This window comes from Bos mutus, chromosome 23, assembly GCF_027580195.1.
Source record: "Bos mutus isolate GX-2022 chromosome 23, NWIPB_WYAK_1.1, whole genome shotgun sequence".
Taxonomy (NCBI): Eukaryota; Metazoa; Chordata; class Mammalia; order Artiodactyla; family Bovidae; genus Bos; species Bos mutus.
Window position 1 is genome coordinate 15,479,974 of NC_091639.1, and position 25,962 is coordinate 15,505,935.

The following is a 25,962-nucleotide window of genomic DNA, read 5'->3' on the forward strand; positions in this document are numbered from 1 at the left end:
AGGAAGCTCTGAGGAATGACCAAGGAATGCTGCAGTGGCTTTGGTTCAGAGATAGTACCCAAATTACCCAGGGGGCAAGTGATTGGATTAATGTGACACAGGGGAGCAGGCGTCACAGGGAAAATGAAGGACAAAGGAATATGCAGAAGCCAAGGTTACCAAGTTGAGTGTTGTGTTCATGAATCAAGAGCCTGGGGGAAAAGATGACCTGGGTTAGTTGTTTGAGGCTCAATTTCAAAGGATCAGTGAAAATTAAACCAAAATGATGTGGGATTATGGGGGTGGCAGCATTTGTTGGGCAGATCCCACATGCAAGTCACTTTCTTTAGTAAAACATTGTGTACAGAAGTGATGACCAGGACATGGCTTCTGCCCCAAGGAGGCAGTGACACACAGGGAGGGTGGTGAAGAGATCTGTGGAAGCCCATGGTTTAAAAGTTTCTTTCTGTTTTTCTAGGGAGGCGCGGGGATCCAGAACGAATTTGAACTGGGATTTTCAAATGGATATAATATGTGGAGGTGGTAGGGAAAGCATTCCAGGCAAACGACATAGCGTTAGCAAGATATGGACTCAGGAAAAGGCAGGGTCTACCAGGAACAGTACATTGTCTTTGGTGTTAGTGGGGAAAGTGGGACGAAGCCCTGATGTGATACTTGAAACTTGATTCTCTGAGTGATGGGAGCCCTTGCAGGTTCTGAAAGAGGAGAGTGACAGATGATCATGTCTTAGAAAATTCACTCCAGCCTCAGGACAGACTTGGGTTAAGCAATGGTTCTCAACCTTGGTTTCACGTTAGCCTCACCTGCAAAGATTTAAAATTCCAAATTCCAAGCTGAACCCCAGATCAATTAAATCAGTTGTGTGTGCTTAGTCGCTCAGTCATTTGCAACCCCATTGACTGCAGCTCGCCAGCCTCCTCTGTCCATGGGACTTTCCAGGCAAGAATCCTGGAGTGGGTTGCCATGCCCTCCTCCAGGGGATCTTCCCAACTCAGGGACCCAACCCAGGTCTCCGGCATTGCAGGCAGACCCTTTACTGTCTGAGTCACCAGAGTCTCTAACAGTGGCACCCAGACGTCAGTATTCTATAAATCCCCCAGTGATTCTAGCGTGCAATGAGGACTGCACACCAGTGACTTTGAACAGGGCTTGGCAGACTCTTCCTGTCAAAGGCCAGATAGTATTTTTGGCTTTACGGACCACAGGCTTTCTGTTGGAGCCATCCCAGGCCGCCTTGGTCCACAAAAGCAGCCACACACAATATGTGAATGAACGAGTGTGGCTGTGTGCTAATAAAACTTTATGGAAATCTGAATTTCATATAATGTTCACAGGTCACCAGTATTCTTGTTCTCTGGATTTTTTTTTTTTTAATAGCCGTTCACAAATATAAAAGCACAGTGCAGACTGTGCAAAACTAGCAGCCAGTCATTATTTGGCCCGCAGAGTCTATTTTGCCAGTTCTCGATTTTAGAGGGTGAAAATTGGCCTCAGGTAGGCCAGGAAAGAAAACATTTCTACAGCAGTTCAGATAAGAGGTAAGGTTAACTCTCTTTTGTGGTTCATTGCAAGGGCAGAGTGAAGATAAGTGATACTGAGTCGATATTTATAGCGACTCACGTTCTCATGCACTACTTTCGAGCACCCAGAGGTTACTGTACGAAGGAGCCTGGAAGGGGGAACCATTGTTCGTGGTGTGTAGAGCTTAGTTCCCCTTTGACTTTGTTCTCTTTGCGGGGATTTGTTTTACGTTGAAAGGCTGTTTCTTTTCCCGCTGCTTGTGATGGCTTTTCATTCAGCAGCACCCATCACCACCAAACAGCCAAGTCTCCTTCCTTTCTTACGTGCCAGCCATGCCTTTGTTTTCAAAGAATGACCTTTCCTTGCACACAAATGTTCTCTTTAGAAAGTAAGGTGAGCCTGATATAAGGAGATAGGGCTACTTATATTTTATTTTATCAGATACCACTGAATTTATGCAGAATTCCCTCTGCGTTTTCTTCCAGCATTTGTTGCCTCGTTAAGGACTTGCCAGGGCAAATGGTGCCCCTGCTCGTCCACCACCCTAACCGTGAGACCCAGAGGCTGATCGCTGCTCCTTCTTTCCACTGTTTTAGGAAACGTGAGACTGGTGGAAGTTTCCCACTGATACCCACTGTGCTTTAAAATCAGTGGTGCATTTCCATGATGGCCTGGTTATTTTATTTGAGCACCATTACACTGAGTGAACAGATTCACTTATCTGTTTTCTGACTTCCACTCTTAGAAGTCTGCTATTTCAGTGTTCTCTGAGAAATGTCTATCCTGACCCCTTTCCTGACTGTGAAGACTGGAGAAACTAAAGAACACACTGTCTCTCCTTGGATTTGCTCTTACAGGAGGGAGAGAAGGAGATTTAAGACTACAGCCAGCAGCGTTCATGGTCATTTCCATCTTCTTGCAAATCTTACTAGAAAATAAGAGGTCAAAAAAATCTATAAAGTTAGAGCAGTTTTCTTTTATTTTTCCTACCATCCTCACAGTAGAGTTATTTCTCAGAGAACACAGAAGTAGTGAACATACCATATAAAGGAAAAACAGATGATATTCTGAAGAATCTGTTTGTTTTCCTGAATGTTTTGGGGTGTTTTTGATCACCAAACATACTCACATCACTAATTTTTTTCCCCACCAATTTCTAAATGTGGGGGTCCATTGTTAAAATCCAAAGACTTGTTTTTCCTTCTCTGCAGTGACCTTGAATGATTATCATCATTTTAGGGACACCAGCCAAAAACGTACAACGTAAAAGTGAGGTTGTGATTGAACACTGATAATGTCAAGTGCTTTTAATTAAGCTTCTGACGTTTTATACGTCGATAACAAAATAAAGGTTCAGGTTTATTAAATTAGCTTTCGACTTGTTTTTTCAAAAGCTCTTACCACATAGGGAACTAAATATATAACAGCAGCCTGTTCTCTGCAGTCAAAGCCTCAATGTGCCCCAGAGGAATTCCTGCATGGAATCCATTTTTAAGGAAAGGAAAAGGTCAGGAAATAAGGCAAAGCCACAGACATAATATGGGGATTAAGAATGGGAATGTCTGGTAGGAATCACAACCTAGGATGGCAGCAGCTGAAAGACAGCGGGGAACTGAAATAGAGGAACAGAGGTTACCAGTTGGAGGAGACCTTAGAGATCGTCTGGGATAGTGGCTCTCAGCTTTGGCTGCTCACTGGAAAACTCAAGAGCATTTAATTCACACACTTGCATAGGTCGCACCACGCCAATGAAATCAGCATCTCCGGGGATGAAGATTGGAGCGCAGGTTTACTTGAAAGGCTCCGCAGTGATTCTGACCTGCAAGCAGGGTGGAACCTAACCCGACTCCTTCATTTCACACTGAGGTCCAGAGCAGATGCCCCGCCCAGTGGTCAGAGAGGTGTTGTCAGTCTAGGTTCCTCATCTCAGTGTAGGGCACCCCTCTCCCCTCAGCCGTCTGTGCCAACAATCATGGTGTCTTCCTCTGCCCTCCCCCATCTTGTATTCCTGTCTCTCCCAAGTGCCCCCTGTCCTGCCTCGGGGCTGTTGCTCACATTCATCTCGCCTCCTCTCCTTGCCCCTCGCTTCCTGTGGGACGGTGTCGCTTTTTGGAGCCACTGCACCCGCCTCTCTCAGTCTTCAGCCTCTAGCCTTGCTCCCATGCTCCATATGTAACGCCGTGACAAAACTCTGAGACACACATCTGATGCTTTTTCACAATTCCTACACCACACGCTCGAATCATTTAGCTGTTTCTTTGGTTCAACAAAGCATGTCCTTTTTTCTCTGTCTCTGCGTGCCTGTGCTCGACCTACTTTCTTATGGTTTATAAATGGCACAATCTATCTATAGACTCAATTCTTTTCTTTCTGCTTTTATCAAAAACTGACCTCCCCCCAGTAGGCGAGACGATTTTCCCTCTTCAACCAAACGTTGTCCTATTTCAGCTGAGTTTAATGGGCCGCACTTTGCCTACAGCCTGACTAGAGGAACCTGCCGATGCAGAAAGTATAATAGAGGATCCCACGGTCAACATCAGACCTGCCTCAGCCCCAGACCACATCCCTGGGAGTCATGGCCTTCACTGACCTCTGAAGGTGTCCCGGCCACTTCCTTTCTCTTCTGACTTCAATGTCTGTCCTTGTTCCCACGGCGGTTCTCCCAGTTCCTAGTCCTTCACCAACAACCCTTCGGATTCTCAGTCCTTGGTTGTTACCTTGCAACTCTTGGCTCTGGCTCTCTCCACCCTTTTGTCTCAGGACATGGTTCTCTGGCTCTCCTGTGGAGCACCTGCCTCTTCTAGGTCATGCAGTGACTGACCAGCCCTTGTTCCCTAGCCCTTCCTACCTGGAGTTTTGACTCCAGCCCCGTGGGTTGAACTTAGAGCCACGCTCTTCTAGTCCCCTCGGCACCATCACTGCCCGATAGTCACCGCTGCCCCTGCACAGCACAAAGGGCAGCTGTTCAGAACTGACCGTCCAGAGGGTGAGCTTGCTTGGCTCCCGTCCTCTCACTCTGACTTTGCTGCTGCTGCTGCCAAGTCGCTTCAGTTGTGTCCGACTCTGTGCAACCCCATAGACGGCAGCCCACCAGGCCCCACCGTCCCTGGGATTCTCCAGGCAAGGACACTGGAGTGGGTTGCCATTTCCTTCTCCAGTGCATGAAAGTAAAAAGTCAAAGTGAAGTCGCTCAGTCGTGTCCGACCCTCAGTGACCCCGTGGACTGCAGCCCACCAGGCTCCTCCATCCATAGGATTTTCCAGGCAAGAGTACTGGAGTGGAGTGCCATCGCCTTCTCCAGGCAGTGTGAATACTTTGTAATAACAAAATAATCCTCATTCCTTCCTCCCATCCCTTGTATGGTGGCCTTACAGGAGGAATAAGGGCTTATTTCACATATACATGAGCATGTATAATCAAATACATTGTTGTTGTTACATGTATTTTGAACAAACAATTGCCTATTAGATCAATTAAGAATAAGGCTCACATTTCTGACCTATATTATTTTCTTTTTCTCTAAAGAGCTTCTTTTAACCAATTCCCTCAATTTTTCTTTGTCTGAAAGAGTCTCCAGTTCAGTTCAGTCGCTCAGTCTTGTCTGACTTTTTGCGACCCCCATGGACTGCAGCATGCCAGGCTTCCCTGTCCATCATCAACTCCCGGAGCCTACTCAAACTCATGTACATTGAGGAGGTGATGCCATCCAACCATCTCATCCTCTGTCATCCCCTTCTCCTCCTGCCTTCACTCTTTCCCAGCATCAGAGTCTTTTCCAGTGAGTGAGTTTTTCGTATCAGGTGGCCAAAGTATCGGAGTTTCAGCTTCAACATCAGTCCTTCCAATGAATATTCAGGACTGACCTCCTTTAAGATTGACTGGTTGGATCTCCTTGCAGTCCAAGGGACTCTCAAGAGTCTTCTCCAACACCACAGTTCAAAAGCATCGATTCTTCAGTGCTCAGCTTTCTTAATGGTCCAACTCTCACACGCATACGTGATATGGGTCTTAATTGCTCCTTTATTTTTGAAGGATCGTTATTCAAGGTACAGAATTCTAGGTTGGTGGATTTTTGTCTCTCAACACTTCAAATACTTCATTCTACTCTCTCCTTGCCTGCAAGGTTCCTGAAGAGAAGTTTAATATAACTCTTACCTTTGCTCCTCTGCAGGTAATGTGTTTTTTCCTTTCTGGCATTTTTCAAGATTTTTTCTTATCTTTGATTTACTGTAATTTGAAGATGATATAGCAAGGTGTAGTTTTCTTGGCATGTGTCCTGCTTGATGTTCTCTGAGCTTCCTAAATCTGTGGTTTAGTTCCAGAATTTTCCAGAATTTGACCTTAGTTTGGGGAAATTCTTGGTCATTCTTACTGCAAGTTATTTTGTCTTCTCCCCTCTCTTTTTTCTCCTGCTATAAGTCCAATAGCATATATGTTATACCTTTTATCTCACAATCTTTGGATATTCTCTTTTCTTTTAGTGTTTATTCTCTGCTTTGCAGTTTAGAGGTTTCTATCAAAATATCCCCTAGCTCAGAGATTCTTTCCTCAGCTGTGTTCACTCTATTAATAAGCCCATAAAGGCATTCTTCATTTCTGTTACATTATTTTTGATCTCTAACATTTGTTTTTTTTTTCTTAGCATTTCTCTCTCTCTGCTTCCAATGTCCATTTGTTCTTGCATGCTGTCTGCTTCACCCATTAGAGATGTTAGTGTATTAATCATAATTGCTTTATGATAATTCTAACATCTCTGCCATGTCTGGTTGTGACATTTGCTCTGTCTCTTCAAATTGTGGGTGATTTTTTCCTTTGACATACCTTGTGATGTTTCTTGATCATCAGATATGGTGTCCTGGTTAAAAGGAACTGCCTTTAATAATATGGCAAGATGTGTGTGGGGGGAAGTGTTATGTATTCCTGTGATTGCGTCTCAGTCTCTCAGTCAGCCTAGGCCTCTGCACTGTGATCTTCACAAGTGTTTCTCAATGTTTTTCTCTCTCTTTAGGTGGGATTGGACGGTGAGGTGGGCTGGAGCTGTGTGTTCCCTTCCGAGGTCAGTTAGGTAATAACCCTAGCAGGTTAGGCTCTGATTAGCTAGCTTCTCTTGGGGGCAGACCTTGTGAAGAGCAAAATGCACTGGTGTATTCCAAAATGATTCATTTTCCCCCTCCTCCTGCCAGAAGCCCAAGGGGATTTTTCTCTGATTTTTCTATGGGGCTTCTGCTGGTAAATCTCACAGCCTTGTGGGGGTCCCTACAACTGGATCCCATCGGAGTCCTTAACTCCCAAAGTTGTCAGCACTGAGCTTCCAGTAATTATTGTTCGGGTTTCCCTGCCCCAACTCTGGTCCCAGCAAGGCCCTGCTCTGCTCGGTTGCTTGTTGGTCTCTCCAGTTGAGGGTGGGGGGGGGGCGGGGGGGGCAGTGTTCCTCGTGTCCTTTGCTCTCGTCTGGGTCTAAGACACGTTGCTGGTGTTTCAGAATAGTAACTTCCAAGTTCCTTATAGACAGAACCAGAAACCAGCAGTCAGTCCATTGAAACTCAAACTTGTTCTTTTGTCTTCTTACCACAAAGTATGATGAAGACCTGCTGAAACACTTGAGTTTTATTAGAACATACCTTAAACACATCAAACTCCTTGAAAGCTTGTAGGTTTTCCTGTTTTTGAGAATCCATATGTAGAGTTATTGCAGTTTCACCTTATACTCAGCACTATTTTATTTTAGAAAACGTTAACCTATAAATAGAGAATGGGCCCAGAAAGCATTGAATTCGTTTGGGGAACCAGGAGAAGTAAAATTGGTGGATATTGTTAAAACTCAATTGATTATATTTTGATCTTGTTCGAAATACAGGTTCTCATCACATGTGTAATGCCTTTCAGATCTGAGCTCTATTGTTATCTTTGATGAAAACTGAAATAATTACATTATCTGCAAACCTGAACTGTTAAAAAAAATTCTCCCCTAGGACCTTTAATTTTGTTTGGTTTTGTCTGAAAGGGAATTTAAACATGAACATAAAAGGGGTCATTGGTGTTTTCTGTCCTTGCAGAGTGAGATTCTGACTTCCCCTGGAGGAGGGCATGGCAACCCACTCCAGTATTCTTGCCTGGAGAATCCCACAGACAGAGGAGCCTAGTGGGCTGCAGTCTATGGGGTTGCAAAGAGTCGGACACGACTGAGCATGCACGCACATCTCTGTGACCTGGACCTTGAGCTTAGTGATGAGGTGGACTTGAAGGCACCTTACACAGTTCTTGGGGAGGTGTTTGCCATACTTATTGTACTGTGGCCACCCTCATTCCAAGTTCATCACACAACTTGTTTAACATGTTTACTTTTTAAACACTTGGAGAATTAACAGGTGGTTGCATGACTGAGATGTTTGTTTTAACAGGCGAAAAAGTGGGAGGTAATTTAGACACACACTGTGATGCAATAGGAAAATACCTAATTATTCCATTTTTGGCTCAGCTTTTAGTTTCAGTTAAAACTGCTGATAGCAAGGCTCAACAAGTCTTGTAGCTTCGTATTGTTAACATGGTCTGTGTGTGAGAAACTGGCTCACTAGCAACTGGCTTACTTTAGTTACTTGTACACAAAACCTGCTACTTGGCTTTAGTGCTAGAACTTAGTAAAGGGTCTCTTCTCAAAGTTTCTGTCACCAGCAGTTATAATGTGACTACAGAAAGCTCCAAAAGCCCTATATCTATTTCAGCATGCTCTCAAAAACAACTTGTAACATTCTCTGAGTATAGAATGCTCAGAATGCAAAATCCTGAAAAAACAGCTAATTGATATTTTCCTTGATATGTTCATCCTGATGTGTCAATATAGGTTATGATTGATTCTTGAACTGTCTTCATTCAGTGAGCAAAAGGAACAAGGAACTTTGCTGGACAAATAGTTGTTCATTTAATTTGGGGGTCACAGGACTATTGCCAGAAGTGGACATGGTCAAAGATAGAGATTCTGTGAATAGATCAGAGATGGCTATTTCTATAACTTTTTTTGTAAAGGGTCAGATAGCATTTATGAACTATAGAGTCTCTGTTGCAACCACTCAAATTCTGCTGTTATGGAGTGAAGTCAGCCATAGATGATACATAAGCAAGTGAGTGTGACTATTATTTTTCATTAACATTTTATTTGCAGAAACAGACAACAGGCTGAGTTGACCCAGGGGCCCTCATTTGTCAACCCCTATTCTAGATCCCAGAAGATGCAGCTCTGGGCTACATGACTCTGACCTCACAGGAAAAACAGCAGTGGTCTTCAGTTAACTGGACTAATAATATGTAGCCTTCCATAGTCACAGCCAAGACTTCACTGTAGTTGTATATAGTAAATTTGTTGTCAGACAAAAGGGCATTCTTTCTTCACTGTCTGCTTTTGGGGTTTAATCTGAATAGTGTTACTTGCTATTTATTTATACCCTACTTTCTTCCCCAAATAATAGAAGGTATATTTGGGTTTTAAAACCCAAACCCACATAAAAGGCCGCACCAAACTGCCTCTGCCTATCCCTTATCCACTTGCTGACTCAAGCTGGGAGCTCTACCGTTTTTGGACTGATCAGTCCTGGGAGACCCCGTAGGCTGAGTACTGATATGCCACCTATTTTATCTTCTCTAGCATAATTTCCTTTCTGAAAAAAAAAAAAATTTTTTTCCCCAGTGTTTTATATTGTCTCCTACCAAAGGAAGTGTTAATATCCGTCATTTCTCTTCTGATTGAAGTATAAGCCAAGAACTGTTAAACCAGCTAAGTGGGTGTATGGAGAGGAAAGAGAAAATTAGAAGCTAATGAAAACTCTGGTGGGCAGGTGACCTGTTCAGAACAGATGCCAGGGCTTGGAGAGCCATGAAACTTTTCCATACAGTTAGACATACATCTCTGCTCTCCAGAGAAATGGAGTTAGGGCAGCCAGGTGGTCAGCAACATGGCTCAGAGGTAGACAGGGGAAGTGGGGATTTTGGCTGAGCTGCAGGGAGGGATGTCGGCTAGTGGGTGTCAGAATGTGGAAACAGGCCAAGTGATTTGAAGGACTGCTTACTTGAATTGGGCTCCAAAGATAGTTCCAAAGTAGAGAACTAATCTGTAGGAAACCCGTGAGTGTGTACAAATGACTCTAACACAAGGGCCTCAGTGATAATAGCTCTGACTCTGCAACCAGGTAGATGCCAAAGGTCATGTAGGACCTATGCTGGAGATCTTTGTGGATTTCACCCTGGGGAGGTGCAATGGGTGTGCTCAGGAGGAGACTGGAGTTTAAAGAAAGGAAACATGGGTACTGGCCAAGGATCAACAACATCAGAGTAGACCCAGAAGCCAGATGGGAGCAGTCTTAAGGACAGACTGGCCACTCTCATGACAGAATTTTAAGATGTGGTATATGAGATGTTCGGATGGCATCACCGACTCGATGGACATGAGTTTGAGCAAACTCTGGGAGTTGGTGATGGACAAGAAAGCCTGGCATGCTGCAGCCCATGGGGTCACAGAGTCGGACACAACTGAGCAACTGAATTGAACTAAAGTGGGCTAACTCTATGATACAGAAAATCTAAATACAAGAAATGCATTCTATAATCAGCAGCTGGGATGGTGTTTAATACCTGTTTTTTAAAATGTCTTATCTTTTCACTAAATTTATAAATGTTCTAACCTTTAAACAGAAAAGAGAAATTAAGAATTTCCAACCTAAGCCATAATCCCTTTTTTCATTCACTCTTGGTGAGGGGAAGGTTGGTCTACTCTCTGGAGGAGGGGGCTGCCTGGCTGTTCCTATCAAGGTAATAAACATGCCTACTCCTTGATTCTGCAACTGGACTTCCATAATTTATCCTTTTAAAAAACGCACACTCTCAAGCTGGCCTAGATGTTTGTGCAAAGATTATCGTTATATTTATAAATTGAAATGCATTGAAGGAAGAAAGTTCAGATTTCAGGAGTTTTGGGATTTTAGAACTCTTAAGGGATCACAGTGCTGGATATACAGGCACTTAAGTTTGGCAAGGATAAATAGTGAAGTGGAAAAAAAGTAAATTTCAGAAGAATGTATACAGAATGATCCTTTTTCTTTGAAAGTAAAAGTTATCAGTTGTGTGTGAAGATACATGCACAGAAAGTCTGAAACCATCCACAAAATTTCTCACAGTGGTTACGGGAAGGTGGATTAACATGCTGATTAAACAATTAGTAAACAAAACAATCAGTAAAACAAAAGTAAACAAGCTGATTCTTACAGTCACCTCTCCTAAGAGAATAGCACCCTTCATTATCACAGATGCTGGGGGTAAGGAGATGGAGAAGACTCACTTCTTGTAATGAAGAAGACATCATGAGAAGTGAAGGGGGCTTTTCTTCTCGTAACTGTGTATGAGAGTCATGTGTTGTCATTACTGATACAGTTGGTATATGCCTGTCTAACTCAGGTATATTCATTTATTCATTAGTTCAGCAAATATTTATTGAGTGCCTACTGTGTGTGAGACACCATTATATCTATAGCAGTCATATATATGTATGCATGCATGCGTGCTAAGTCACTTGAGTTGTGTCCAACTCTTTGTGACCCTGTGGACTCTAGCCCACCAGGCTTCTCTGTGCATGGCATTCTCCAGGCAAGAATACTGGAGTGGGTTGCTACTCCCTCCTCCAGGGGATCTTCTCGATCCAGGGCTCCAACCTGTGTCTCCTTCAGCTTCCACATTACAGGTGGATTCTTTTACCACTGAGCCTCCAGGGAAGCCTTGCTCGTGCCCAACTCAGAGTAACAGAAGTTGGTGTTGCTGTGAAACCGAAAGTGTTCTAAATGTATTTTCTTTCTTCTCATATATATTTTTTTTAGTGTCTGAATATATGCATTTGTAATAAGTAGAGCTGTAATTATGAAACTTTGCATAAAGAGACTGCCTGGCTGGCCTGTGACAGTGATCCACATGACCGTCAAGTGGCCTTGGTTTCTGGTTGTATCCATTCATCCCAAATTAACCATGTAGGTCCTCGGCCTGCACAAAGGAAAAAAATCTCAAAATAATGTCATAAAGTAGATAGAGAGATAGAGCTAGAGATCTACATTTAGATATATACACATGTGTGTATTTTTGCCACCTGTCAACTCAAAGGTTTGTGTTTTCTCCCACAGAAAAAACAAAGAACAAAAGAGCTCTCTCGGATATTTCATTCGTACAATCCATACGATCACAAGGTAAGAGCAGCGTGTTATCAGTGTGATTGGGTAATAGAAGTGCTTCTGAACGTAGAGCACCGGGTTCGCCAGTACACAGTGATTTGGAAGTACACTTCTACCAACTACATTTATATTTCAGTTTTAATTTTTAACTCTTTATCTCTTGTAAAGAAGAGAGAAAATTTGTATTTCTGAACTAAAATATTCTTCTGTATTCACATTAAAATCTGGTTACATATTGTCACTGAAGCCTCAAAGACTGTGAAAAGACAGATTTGGGGGTGTTTCTTGATTAGTGGGTTTTTTCCTTTCCAAACAGTGTAGTAAATGAACTTGGCTTTTGAATTGATGAAGATAGAATATTATCTGCCAACTCTCGGTTCACCGTTGCTCCTGACAGAAAGTTCTATTTCTTAAGGAAAAAAAAAAAAACACTCTAACAGAAAGCAGTGCCTAGAATTATACCTGAAATACTCACTCCCGAGAGCTTTGCTGTACCGAAGACCACATAGTTAATGACCTTGGCCCTCCATCCATCCAGTAACTTCATAGATCCACAGCCAGTCGTCTTGTATGTATGCCCCACACTCTCCACTCCCTGTCTTTGAAAAATTCTTAAGCCTCTTCTCACTGATAAGTATTTTACTATATATTTGTAAAACATAAATTCTTAAAAAAAAAAAAAGAAGAAGCCCACTAACTTTTTAAAGAAAATGCACAATACAGCATCTTCATGGGGAAATATATGAAAGTATCCTGAGACTTGTTCAAATCTTCTATATCATGTAAGGTTCCGATAAACCTGTTAATTTGAGGTGATTTCAGAAGCAAACAAAAAACATTTGCACGGTTGAAATGCTGATATAAACTTAAATCTTTATCTATGAATTTACAAAGAGACATGTGGTAGGGATTTTTTAACTAGCCAAAATAAGGAGTGTGAAAACTACTTTCTTCATTTGAGAATACAGAGATGTCTGGATTCAGGAGGAAAAAAATTGTGCCAATTGTTCATAGAAGTTGAAAGAATTTGAATAGCTTCTGGTTTTTCTATAGTAACCAGTTGACTTAAGCGTCAAAAATCTGTCAAAAGAGATGTTGTATTCCATGTGACCACAGCGATGTACAAGACTAAACATTTATCATTTCAAGTTAAATTTTTCAAGTGAAATCGATCACGGAAGAATAGCAATTTGTTGGAAAGAGCTTGAGCAAGCCAGGAGTGTCTGACAGTGTAGGCGGAAGGTGCAGACTGATAAGTAACAGGACAGCCAGAGGAATGAGATTGGCCAGATGTCCAATGGGAAAGTCGCCTTTTTTTTTTTTTAGACAGTGTCATTTAATTAACATAAATGCAACAGTGGCTGAAGTTAATATTTAACAGCAGCAGCAACAATAGGCTGTGACAAATCAGAGGTTGTGCCTGACTTGTCTAATTTTGCCCACTTCTAACATTTTTTGAATTCACTGTTAAGGGAAATTCCATTATTCTTTTATTAGAACTCTTAATGGAGCTTAGCCACTCACAGCTTCTCCTGGCTTCCTCTTCATATCCTTTGTGGCATTGTATCAAAGTCACCTCAGATGATTTTGGCTTCCTCTGTGAAGACTTCATTCCTCTACAAATTAGTCATCAGGCAGTGAGGAACTGAACATAAATGCTGGATGGAGCTCCCTTTGATCTTTGCTTTAGGTCGGTCATAAATTACTGTTAAGTAGCTGGACGGCTTGATGAGTGATTTTTGAAGCACCCAAGGTTTAGCCTGATGGCATTCTGTTTTTTTCTATATATGCAGTTAAAAGGATGAAATTTTCTAGAAAAATTTCTCCTTCCCCCTTACTCACCTCTTCATGTTTTTCTAAACTCCTTTCAGGCAAGTTTAACTGTTTTACTCTTAACCATGTCTCTTGAATCATGGGCATTGAGTGACATGCAGTGTTTTCTCAATGTTAGAATGTTCCTTTTTTCTCCGTAAGTAAAATAATAGAAGATTGTGATTTGAGTTACCTTGTCATTTTAATTCCCCAATTATATTCAAATTAGTTTTCTAGACAGATAGATTTTAGTGTAAAATGTTTTGTAAGATGTGGTTAAAATTGGTTTAAACATCTCATGCTCAATGAGCTTTCTGGAGAGATCTTTCAGGTTATATATATATATATGTCGTAAATGAAAGCTTATAAAAAATAAAATATAGGCTGTCTTGGATTTGCTTTAAAAAAGAATTAAAAGGGGGACATGGGTAGGGCACAGTAAAAATAAGGTTGGCCTTGCGTTGATGATTATCAAAACTAAATTATTGGTTTGTAGGGGTTCATCCTTCTGTGTATTTTTTTATATGATTGAAATTTTCCATAGTAAAAATTATGCCAGAAGTAAAAAAAAAAAAAAAAAAAAAGCACTATGGTCTACTCATGGGAGTGAGTGTTATGGTATTCTATTCTTCTCTAGCTAGATTTTTTTTAATTGTTCATTTTCCCCTTGATGTAAATTTGTACCCAAGAAGAAATACTTAGCATTTCAGAAGGTTCATAATGCTGAGTAAACCCAGAAATGCAGATCCTGTTCTAAAGTTGGCATAACTTTCTGGGGGTTCATCCCAAATTATAGTGGGTCACTGAAAAGATAGTCTTGCCTCCAAGAAACCGTTAAAACCGTTGTATTGAAAAAGGGGCGTCGGCCCCACCGTTTTGTTCTCACTGAGTCACTTAAGTTTGCTCTCCTTTTCTCCGCCAAACTGAGACTGTGCCTGCCTGACCCCAGACACAGGAAAGTCACCAGGTTAAACAAATTTGTTGTTTGAGTGAAGCCAGGTGCAGTTTCTTAATCAGACTTGAAAGCCATTGTTTAGGTTGTAAATGGTCAGTTGGTTCTCTGTAAGTGCTGTGGCAAAAAGCAAATAGAGCTTAGGGCAAAATGAGCACTCAGGATGAATCTTGAGGAAAATACTCAATTTGTTTTTTTTAATACTCTGAGTCAAATTTTGCTGGAGCCTGGAAGAATTTCGCTTTGGATTGTTATCTCTAGTCCTATGTTCATCTTTTTTAAAAATTGTTTTTAGGAATTCTTGTAAACATACACAGAAAGGCTTGACCAAACCCTGAGTCTCATTTCTCTATCCTAATAAAAAGGGAACATTGGTAAAGGAAATCCAGTAGCCGCAGGTAATCTGATTGTGTTTTGTACGTTATATTCTTTCCTCTGTTGTTTTAATAAACACATAATAAACAGAGCTTGGAATTTCTGAAACCACATCACAGCTAACCACAAACTTATAGGACCAAAGGTCTCCCAGGCCAAGGACAGCCAACCTGGAGTTGCATTTCTTCTTTGGATAAGTCAAGGATAGGTGGAATAGGTTATCATTAGAATGTTGTTATTAAAGCTATGCAGATTAGCTTTAATACTTTTTGTCTCTGACCTGAAGAAAATATTGCCATGCATATATAAGATGTCTCCCTCTTTCCTGTTGCCTTCCTTTCTTTCTTGTTACATACTATCAGAATTATGTGTGGGAGAAATCTAGGTTTATCAGCTAAATACAGATGTTTATAATTTGCTATCATAAAATGCTACTGTAAAATATGAACATACTTGGAAAGGAAAAGGTACACAATCTGTTTAGGTCTGTAGTGGTTTTTACATCTGCACAATTCAATACTTCCTCAACATAGATAATCTATATGAATTAATATATACTCGACCATTAAAAGTGAGTCTTTTTAACAGGTTGTCACTGTTAAAGTTTCTGTGTTTTGTGAAGCGGGCTTCTCATTTTCTTTTAGTGACTGTTGTTGTTTGAATAATTTTCGACATAAATCAGTGGACACGCATGAGTAGAAACATACTTGTGTTGGTGAAGTAAACTTTTCTTTGTCTTTTGGTGACCAGTGTTATTTTGATGATTTTTTCCTGCACACATAGACATGTATTGCTTGAACTGTAAACAGACTCATGTGTGTCCAAAAAAACAGCTGCCTGTGAATTGAATACACTTGAGAAGTTAGCATATGAATAGACAGAAAATCACTCAACCGGAGGTCTTTTGTGTAGCGATCTTAGCCATCAAAAACACAACCCAGAACCTGAAAGTAAGCCAGCCTAGGCCCAGACTGTCACAATCATCTAATTCTCTCTCTCCCTGCCTCATTAGTTCTTCAGTTCTCCATCCATAAATAGTCCACTTAAAAAAAAAAAAAAAATAGTTCTAACAAACATAGATGTGTACCACAGTCAACTCTAGCAGCAGTTAAAAAGAGGGTGGTTATTGCTTCAAGAAGTCAGAGCTGCATTAAGAAGTGCCCGCATGCAAATGAATGCAAGGCCGAGGTTGGCCGTAAAAGCTCTAAGTCATTAACAGAGGGCTTCTAAACGTGCAGCCGCCCAAGGCCACTGAATGTGCATCCAAATATCCCTATAATACAGTTTTTGTAGTCCCAGAGTAAAATAATTGGACCTAAATTACCTCAGGAAGCAGAAGTTTTCTTTAAAAAATTGTAGAGATGTGTATAATCTATTTTTACAAACATTGATCTTTTCAGAATAAATCGTCTTTATCCTGAAAACTCTCTTAGGAAGAGCTGGTTGTTAATAACGTTGGATAAATGAAGTATGTATTACTATAGATAGTGGTTTAATAGATGAGAAATAGTCAAAGAGTGGTTGAACATGTATTGGTAATTGGGTAAAAAATTAACCAGGTGGGACAGAAAATGTATGAGAACCTAAGAGATGAGAAGGGTAGAATCTGTCTTCCCCCCAATTATTTATTTAGTAGATAGTCTAAAATTATTAAAGCCTTTGAGAATTGTTATACTTTTATCCTAAAGCTTATTCTAGGTATAACTTGAGTGAATACTTGTAAGTAGTGAATCAGTACAATGCATTTTTTCAAATTTCTGAGTTGGTTTTGGCTGCAGTGGGTCTTCGTTACTGTGCACAGACCTTCTCTAGTTGCAGTGACCGGGGCTACTCTCTATTTGTGGCACATGGGCATAGTTGCCCAGAGGCATGTGGAGTCTTCCCAGACCAGGAATTGAACCTGTGTGCCCTGCATGGTAGGCAGATTCTCAACCACTGGGCTACCAGGGAAGTCCAGGACAGTGCATTCTTACCTGCAGTATTAAATATACGAAAATAATTGACGTGTGTTTTCCTGATCCACACTTCCTAAGATTACCTTAAGAACTGTTGTGGATACAAATACTTCTTGGAATTCATACCTACTAGTGTACAGTGAACTATGTAATAGAAAGTGTAAAATTATATTTTTTGCAGCTTCATTTGGACAGAAGCCCAATCTATTTCAGAAGTCTTGGGTAAAAGAAGTCTTTGGTTATATACCGTCCTTTCTTCCCTAAGAGACTAGTAATCTCTGTGGCATCAAGTTTCATAAATCCACATAACACAACTTAAGCCAAAGGAACAGTTTCATTTCAGAAAATCATCTACTGATTTACATTTTTCCATTAATCACATCTGTCTAGTAATTTAAAATGGAAGTTACTTTATCCAGTTCTTTATGTTTGAAGAGTCACCGCCATTTGACTCAATCCTGAGGCAGCTACAGAACTGTCAAACCTTCATCATGCCCTGTGCTTGGAGTGAAGTAGCATCAGAGTGCCTTGGGTTGTACATTTAGAGAAGGAGATGCGGGTTTGGATTATTGCCTGCTGGCCCTATTGGGCTTTGAGCTATCTGCTCTCTGGAAATAGCAACTTCAGTTCTTGATGGATCCAGCTCTCTTTGATAGCCAGATTTTCATGGCACATGCAGAGGAAGAGACAAGTTATTGATTTGCCATGTTTATGCCATGCTTAAAATGGTTCTCTGCAGCAGGTTGGGCAAAGCTATTTGTGCACTTACTTAACTCTAGTCCCCATCTTTGGCAAAGACTAAAAGTTGTTTAAAAAGTAATTTGGGGGATGTTGCTAAATAGCAGGAACAATTGGATAAATGTCTGATTGAGTTCCCTTATTGTTACCTTTGTCACATTCATACTAAAACCATAGTTTTAGTTGTAGTAAACTAAAGAGCATACAGCATACTAAAACCATGCTCAGGTTATGGCCTTGGAACACAGGGAAGTGAGCACTTCAGTAAATACTAAACTCATTTCATTGGCCTCAGGAACTCTACACTAAAGTCGTATGAGTAACTCAGTCTCAAAATAATGGACATTCTAAAGAGCTCTTTTGGTGTAAAATCTGTGCTTCCTGCTCAAGGTAACCGTACGATTGTTACCAAAGAGGCAGATATAGTTCTGCTATTTCTGGCTTCAAGAATAGGTATCTCTAGACACCCTTTTGCTTCCTGATCCATGCCAACCTGATCCAAAAGCATTTTCTTTATTTTTAACTTTTCTCAGCTTGTGATTCAAGTTGAATAATGGGTCATGCTTCCTGGGGCCTAACTTTGATATTGTACCATTGTATTTTTCTCTTTTCCTTCTAACATGGCATTGTTCTAAAAATTAAACTTTTTTTTTTAAACACATTGATTTATTTTGTTACTGTAACTTCAGGGATAGGTTGTATCGAAGTATATATAAATAATGAAGATTTTAGTGGTATGTTAAAATGATATATCCAGGGACCCATAGATGTCAGAATTCTGCTCTGGCAGTTTCCCTGAGGATTGGCAAGGAGACTGGAATCTGATTGAATTATCATCATCATCATTATCATCACACTACTTAAAGCACACTGTGTAACCGGTACTGTTCTCAGAGCTTTGCATATACACATTTAACCTTCATACCAACTCTATCCGTACTGTCATTGGATTGGCCAAAAAGTCCGTTCAGGGTTTTCTGTAACATCTTACTGAAAACCCAAAGAAGTTTTCTGGCCAACTCAGTATTATCCCTTGTTTTACAAATGATGAAACTGAGGCATAGGTTAAGAAACTGCTCAAGGTCACACAGCTGTAAGTTACCGAGCAGTTTAGCTCCAGAGGCCATGCTCATCACCCCTGCGCCACAAGTAGCAGCAGGTCTGCAGATGAAGAGGCTCTAATAAAGGTGGATTGATGAGCGCGACTCAAGTGCCAGGTCAAAACGGGCCTTCTTACCCTCCACCTGCAAATCTAAATCTAAATAGGCAAACTCCATGTAGACACAGAGGTGGGAGAAGAAATAAGGAGAGAGAGAGGATACAAATAGTCCAGGGGAAAAGCATCAGGGGTTCCATAGACTGCTTCCCCACAAAGCACCCAGTAGAGCAGCGAGAACTACCACCGTCACCTCCACTCTTCCCCCATCTGATAAATCCACCGTCAGCCTGGGGCAAGGGAAACTTCCTTTAAGCTGGACTTCCACCATCAGAGACTAACGGATGACTATTAAGCACTGTTGGGCACTCTGTTTGCAGAACCTGTTCACCTTGCTCTCCTCTCAGCTTGCATCTGTGAGGGTAGGGACGGGACAAGCTGCAACTAAAGGTTGGAGTGTTTAGGGCCAAAACAGCAGGGGATATCCAAGCCAGAGAAATAGGACAAGCCCGCCTATAAGCCTAGAGCCCAGAAAAAGGTTGAGGAGAGAATGAACTGAAGTCACATGGAGATGGGAAAATGCCAGCAGGACAGTTTGGAAACCTGTTCCATTTATCAGGACCCCAGCTAGCATTTGGGGTTCTAAATCAGAAATCAGAAAGTTCCCCAGGTCCTCATTTAAGAATGTTTAATTTAGTAGCATGCTCTCTTACCTCATACCTCTCTGCCCAGCTGCACCCAGGAAATATCAGGAATAAGGAGAAATGAACTTCATGATCAAATATTTTGCTAGCATTTAATGTAAAAGTATTGATAAAAATTAATCAAAAGAAAATCTAAAAGGCAACAGAAGCAAAAATAAACAAGTGGGGTACATCAAACTAAAAAGCTGCACAGCAAAGGAAACCATCAACAAAATGAAAAGGCAGCCTATGAAGTGGAAGAAGATATTTGCAAATCTTATATCTCATGAGAGATTAACATCTGAAATATATAAAGAGTTCATACAACTCAGTAGCAAAGTAACTCACAAACAGTTCAATTAAAAAGTGGGCAGAGAATCTGAATAGACATTTTACAGAAGGTATACAGATGGCCAACAAGCACCTGCAAAGATGCTCAGCATCACTGATCATCGAAGTCAAAGGAATCAAAGTGAAAGCTGCTCAGTTGTGTCCAGCTCTTTGGGACCCCATGGACTATACAGTCCATGGAATTCTCTAGGCCAGAATACTAGAGTGGGTAGCCTATCCCTTCTCCAGGGGATCTTCCCAACCCAGGGATCGAACCGGGGTCTCCCGCATCGCAGGTGGATTCTTTACCAGCTGAGCCACAAGGGAAGCCCAAGAATACTGGAGAGGGATAGCCTATCCCTTTTCCAGCGGATCTTCCTGACCCAAGAATCGAACTGGGATCTCCTGCACTGCAGGCAGATTCTTTACCAGCTGAGCCATAAGGGAAGCCCTTATCACTAATCATCCGTCACTCATCATCAGGGATGTGCAAATCAAAACCACAGTGAGACATTAACTCAAACTGTTAGAATGGCCATTATCAAAAAATCAAGAAATAAGTGTTGGTGAGGACGAGGAGAAAAAGAATCCTTGCATTCTATTGTCAGCCACTATGGAAAACAGTATGGTAGTTCCTCAAAAAATTAAAAACAGAACTACAGAACTACCAAGTGATCCAACAATTCCACTTTTGGTTATTTATTCAAAGAAAACAAGAACACTAACTCTACAAGAGATATACACCCCATTGTTCATTGCACCTTATTTACAATAGTCAAGACATGAAAACAACATGAGCGTTCATGGATAGGTGAACAGATAAGGAAAACATGTGTATGTACACACACACGGTGGAATATTATTTAGCGATAAAAGGGAAGTCTTGCTAATGGACCTTGAGGGCATTATGCTAAGTGAAATAAGTCAGGCAGAGAAAGAAATACTGCATGATCTCACTTAAATGTGAAATCTAAAACAAAGCAAAATAAACTCAAAAAACAAACAAAAAAACAGATTGATGATTTCCAGAGTCAGGTGGTGGTGGCAGGTGGGAGAAATGAGTGAAGGGAGTCAAAAGATAGGACTTTCGATTATAACAAATAATCCATGGAGACGCAATGTACAGTATGACAACTAGAGTTAATAATTTTGTAGTGTGTATTTGAAAATTGCTGAAAGAGTAAATCTTTAAAGTTCTCATTAAAAGAAAAATATCTTACATGTATGGGGACATATGTTAACTGGACCCACTCTGATCATTTTGCAGTATATACAAAAATTGAATCGTTATGTTGTACACCTGAAACTAACATAATGTGTTTCAATCATATCTCAAGTAAAAAAAATAAAATCTACATAGAAGTGGCCGTTACTATATTCTAAATTATTTATCAAGTCTAAAGGTATCTCATTTTCTACTGTCGCTGTTATATGAAATTCACTAGCGTGAGGAAGAAATCAGCAGAGGAGGGAAGAGGAACTGCATAGTATCGAGAGCCAGAGTGTGTGGTGTACCACTCAGCCCTCAGCTGCTTAACTCCCTCTGTTCCACCAGTCACCCCCCAGGCTGGTCTTCTACCATCAGCCTCTGCATGCAGTTAAAACGCATCACCAGCCTCTTTCTGTCTTGGTACACACCCTGTACCAAAAAAAAACCTTTTTTTCTGTGTCTGACCACCAGTAGGCACTACTGTCACTTACCAGCCTTCCCCAACAACATGCTTAGCTAGCACACCCTCCACTTGACATATTAGGCCTGTTGCATGTTGGGTTGTCAGTGTTGTTCAGTCTCCCAGTCACGTCTGACCCTTTCCAACCCCATGGACTGCAGCACGCCAGGCCTCTCTATCCCCCACCATCTCCGGAAGTTTGCCCAAGTTCATGTCCATTGCATTGGTGATGCGGTCCAGCCCTCTCATCCTCTGACGCCCTCTTCTCCTCCTGCCCTCAATCTTGCCCAGTATCATGGACTTTTCCAATGAGTCAGCTGTTTGCATCAGATGACCAAAATACTGGAGTTTCAACTTCGGCATCAGTCCTTCCAACATGTCAGGTTGCCAGTTAGCAAATCAAAACAGGACACCAGTTACACTTGAACTTCAGATAAACAACAAGTTGTTGTTTGTTTCTTTTTCTTTTCTTTTTTTTTAGTGTAAGTATGTCTCACGCAGTATTTGGAGTTTACTTATACTAAAAATTTATTCGTTCATGTGAAATTCACATGTAAATGGATGTTTTGTTTTTATCTGGCAACCCCAGTTGTATGTGCATTACACTTTTCATTTTGGCAAATTGAGATAGAAAGATGAAAGGGAAAAGAATATCCCAGAGAGAATTAAATAAAAAATGAGTTTAAAACCTCCTCTATATATAACATGAAGGATATGCGCAAGTTTCTTCCTATTCCTAACCCCATCCTTGTATAATAATGTGCCTGGCCTCCCTGTCAAAGACTGACACCGGTGTCAGATGGTTTTTCAAACATTTACTGTTTTAATGAAGAAGATGAAACAAGTTACTCATTTAACTTTTGTTCTCTAAAATCTTGTGACTGTGTTTTTTAACCTGGGGAACCTGTTTGGAAAATTGCTTGGAAGACACAGAAGTTAAAATTAAAAGGTGCTCGTAGCTTATTTTCAAGGAAGAGTGTTCAGATCCCCCCTGAAGAGTACATTTTATTTCTCCAGCAATACATTTTGTTGTAAAATATGTTAATAACTTCTCTCCAGCTGAAGTTCTTTTTATTGAGATGTTTTGACACTAAAAAGCATTAATGCCAGTGATGCTTAAAGCAAGTAATGCAGGCATCCACTAGAGAAATGAGGAAGCTACTCCTAATTTTTTTTTCCCCATCTATAGCTCTGCTGCTAAAGTTTTCAGCTAGATGACAGTCTTTTCATTGGTGGTGTGAGGGTTGATGCTCTTTGCAGAGTTTTCTTCCCAGACCTGGCCTCTATCTTCCTCAGCACATAATTAACAACAGGTACAGACCTCATTCTGTGTACCACTCCTATGATCACCAACCTTCAATACAGATTGTGACTTCCACATTTTCCAGAATTCTCTTGACAAAGAGTAGTGAAATGAAAGTATTTCTGTGGGCCAGTAATTCATTCTCTCTAGGGTTTCTGTGCAAGGTTAAGAAGACATAATTATGGTTAGCATCGGTGGCATTTTTTAAATGTATACATTAATACTCTTCTCTTGAAATTGTAAATCTAGAGAATTTTAGCATCTGAGAAAAAAATGACTTAACCAGCTTCTTCTCATGATTGTTAATACTTTTCATTATTCAGCATTCTAGCTTTGGATGCTTTTCAGATTTCCAAAAGTATTTTAAATGCATGTGTGTCAAATAAAAATGAAGGAGTTTTGAAAACTCAAGTTTTTTTAATGTAGCTCTGTCATTATATGGCACACACATGAGTAAGGAGATTATTCCCTTTTTAATTACTGTAAACTATTATCATCTGACATAGATCTCTAGTTCAACTTAGGCTCCCCCCTTTTTTTTTGAGGGGGTAATTTTAAAGTTGTTTGTTTGTTATATCCCTCACTTCTTATTTCATATCAACACTTTATTTTTCTAATTTAATTTAAAACCATGATGTAGTTAACACTTTTGCATTCGCCTCCCTCCCCTGACCTCTAGGGGCTTCCCAGGTAGCACAATAGTGAATAGCACACCTGCCAGTGCAGGAGACACCAGAGACTCGGGTTTGATCCCTGGGTTGATTGCCTCCCTGGAGAAGGAAATGGCAACCCACTCCATTCTTGCTCGGAAAGTCCCAGGGACAGAGGAACCTGGCAGGCAACAGTCCACGGGGTGGCAAAGAGTCGGACACGACTGAGTGACCAAGCACGCACATACACCCGCGCCTCTAGCGCCTGGGTGCTTCCTTTGATTATTCTTCAGCTTGTCCCTCCCCGTGAGCTGAGTGTCTTCCCCATCCATTGTTTGTACTGCATTTCCTTACCGTTGCCACTTTTATATCTCTCCACACAGTTTCTTAGATGTTTTTGCTTTTTACCCTCTAACGTATTCCTGCTTGGAGTTGTATGGGTTATAGTTCTTGGGATCTTCAACCTGGTGACGTATTCTGGGACTTGCTTCCCGTCCCTTGGAGACAGAAACACGAAAACTCAACACTGTGTCTGTCCCTTCCCCCTTCTTAAACTAGAGAGCGCCTATAATCCCGCCACCCTCCCTGTTCCACGTCTTGTACACATAAAGAAGTCTCTCTGGTCCTGTTGAATTCTTCCTCTTACTTCAAGACTCAGTTTCATTTTACCATCTTTGCATCTTTTCTGATGTACCTGGGAAATTGTTCTCATGCTGCCTCTATGACGAGCATATGTCTTTATTATTTGAGTTGTCATGCTCTTAGAATTCAGCAACCATGAGGTTTGCTTGCTTGTTTGTTTTTTAGGGAACTGGTACCATACCTGGGATAAAATGCCTAGAATCCAGTGGGGCAAGAGGAGGAGGTGGCAACAAATGCTGCATTAGAGTCATTTTGTTCTGTTCTGTATTTATTGTTGACATGGCTGTTTCTTCCTATTACACCATTCGTGTCAACAGGACAAAGATCATGTCTTTTTCTTTTCCCTCCAGGGGAAGACCCTGAATGATGGACTAGAATCGAATGTGTTATGTGTATGAAGTGTATCTTGTTCTTCTTTTGCTCTGCATACCATAACTGTACCAAGCCCTTACCCGTTATCCCACAGCAAGTACAGGGTGAAAATTCAGCCTTCTCATTGCCAGTTTGGTGCTCCGGCCATGTGACTGTGTGGTTGGAATGTTCCAGTAGTAATGACCACCGCTGCAGGAGGATGCACTAAGTTTGTTCTTGGTTTTTAATCATAAAGTAGGTAATACATGCACTTAATACCATATTCAAAGAAAGTCTCCCTCCTGACCCAATATTAGAGATCCCTGTTCCCCTCCAGAGGCAACCACTGTTTTAAGTTCTTTGTGTAGACCTCAAGTTGTTTTCTGCATATAAAAGCGCATACCTTTCTATGTGTCTTTATAGACATTTATATTCTTTTTTTTTAATTTATTTATTTTTTAATTGAAGGATAATTGCTTTACAGAATTTTGTTTTCTGTCAAACCTCAACATGAATCAGCCGTAGGTATACATATATCCCCACCCTTTTGAACCTCCTTCCCACCCACCTCAAATGCTTCTCCTTTTCATTTTATAGTATGTCTTGAAGATAATTTCAATCCGTAAATAAAGAGCTGCCTTTTTCCTTTTTATAAAACAATAGATGTATATGCGCAGCTCCAGATGTGCACCGTATTTATTTAAGTAGACTTACTGATCTTCAGATGGCTTCTGATCTTTTGATCTCATACTCATTGCTGTAGTCTGTAATCTCACATGTCACTTCACTCATGTATAAATATTAACTGTAGGATAAATTTATACAAGTGGAATGACGGGATCATAGGTGTGTGCCTTTTAAATCACGATAGGAATTGTGAAATACCCACTAGACAAGATGTTGCAATGTACATGCTCATCAACATGGTCGTTCCCCCACACCCTCTCTGACATACTTTGTCAACTGACTTTTAAAATCCTTTCCTGTTAGAGAAAGACATCTTCTTATAGTTTTCATTTGTATTTCTTTTTTGAGTGTAGCGACTCAGTTGTCAGAAATAGCCACAAAAAATAGAATAATTGAATCTTTGATTTTATGTAGGTATCTCCACATTTAAAACTTAAAATTCTGACCCATAGATTGGCTCGGCAAAAAAAAAGTTCATTCAGGTTTTGTACCATCTTATAGAAAAACCTGAAAGAGTGTTTTGGCCAACCCAGTATGTACCAGCTGTGTACCTTTGCCAAGCAACTGAAGCTGTATTTATCTCCATTTTCTCCTATGCAAAATGAAAATGTATATAACCCTAAGAAAAGAAAAAGCTCTAGCTATTATAATAGTGAGACACCATTCATTAGAAGATGCATCTCAAACTGAGAAACGCTAAAATGTAAAGGAGAAATGTGCAGTTAAGAATCAGTGAAATTTGCTCTTACCTGATTCGTAGGGTTGTCCTGAGGATGAAATGAAAAGCATTTGGAATAGCACCCAGCAGGCACATAATAAGTGCTCAAAAAAATGTCTGCTTATTGTTCTTGCAGTAAAATCATAATTAGTAGAATGTCAGCTCCACCACTAGTACTAAGCATATAGTACATTCTCAATAAATAACCGTTGCTGTA

The 25,962-nt window shown here is 40.7% G+C and overlaps 1 protein-coding gene across 3 annotated transcripts in view; it reads left to right on the forward strand.

The window, feature by feature from the left end:
- CDKAL1 (CDK5 regulatory subunit associated protein 1 like 1) overlaps positions 1–25,962 on the forward strand; it is a 634,266-nt gene that overhangs the window by 498,828 nt on the left and 109,476 nt on the right. For all 3 annotated transcript variants that reach the window (XM_070360762.1, XM_070360760.1, XM_070360761.1), the window contains one exon: positions 11,676–11,738. In XM_070360762.1, coding sequence (XP_070216863.1) covers positions 11,676–11,738 — 63 coding nt within the window. The remainder of the gene's footprint in view (positions 1–11,675; positions 11,739–25,962) is intronic.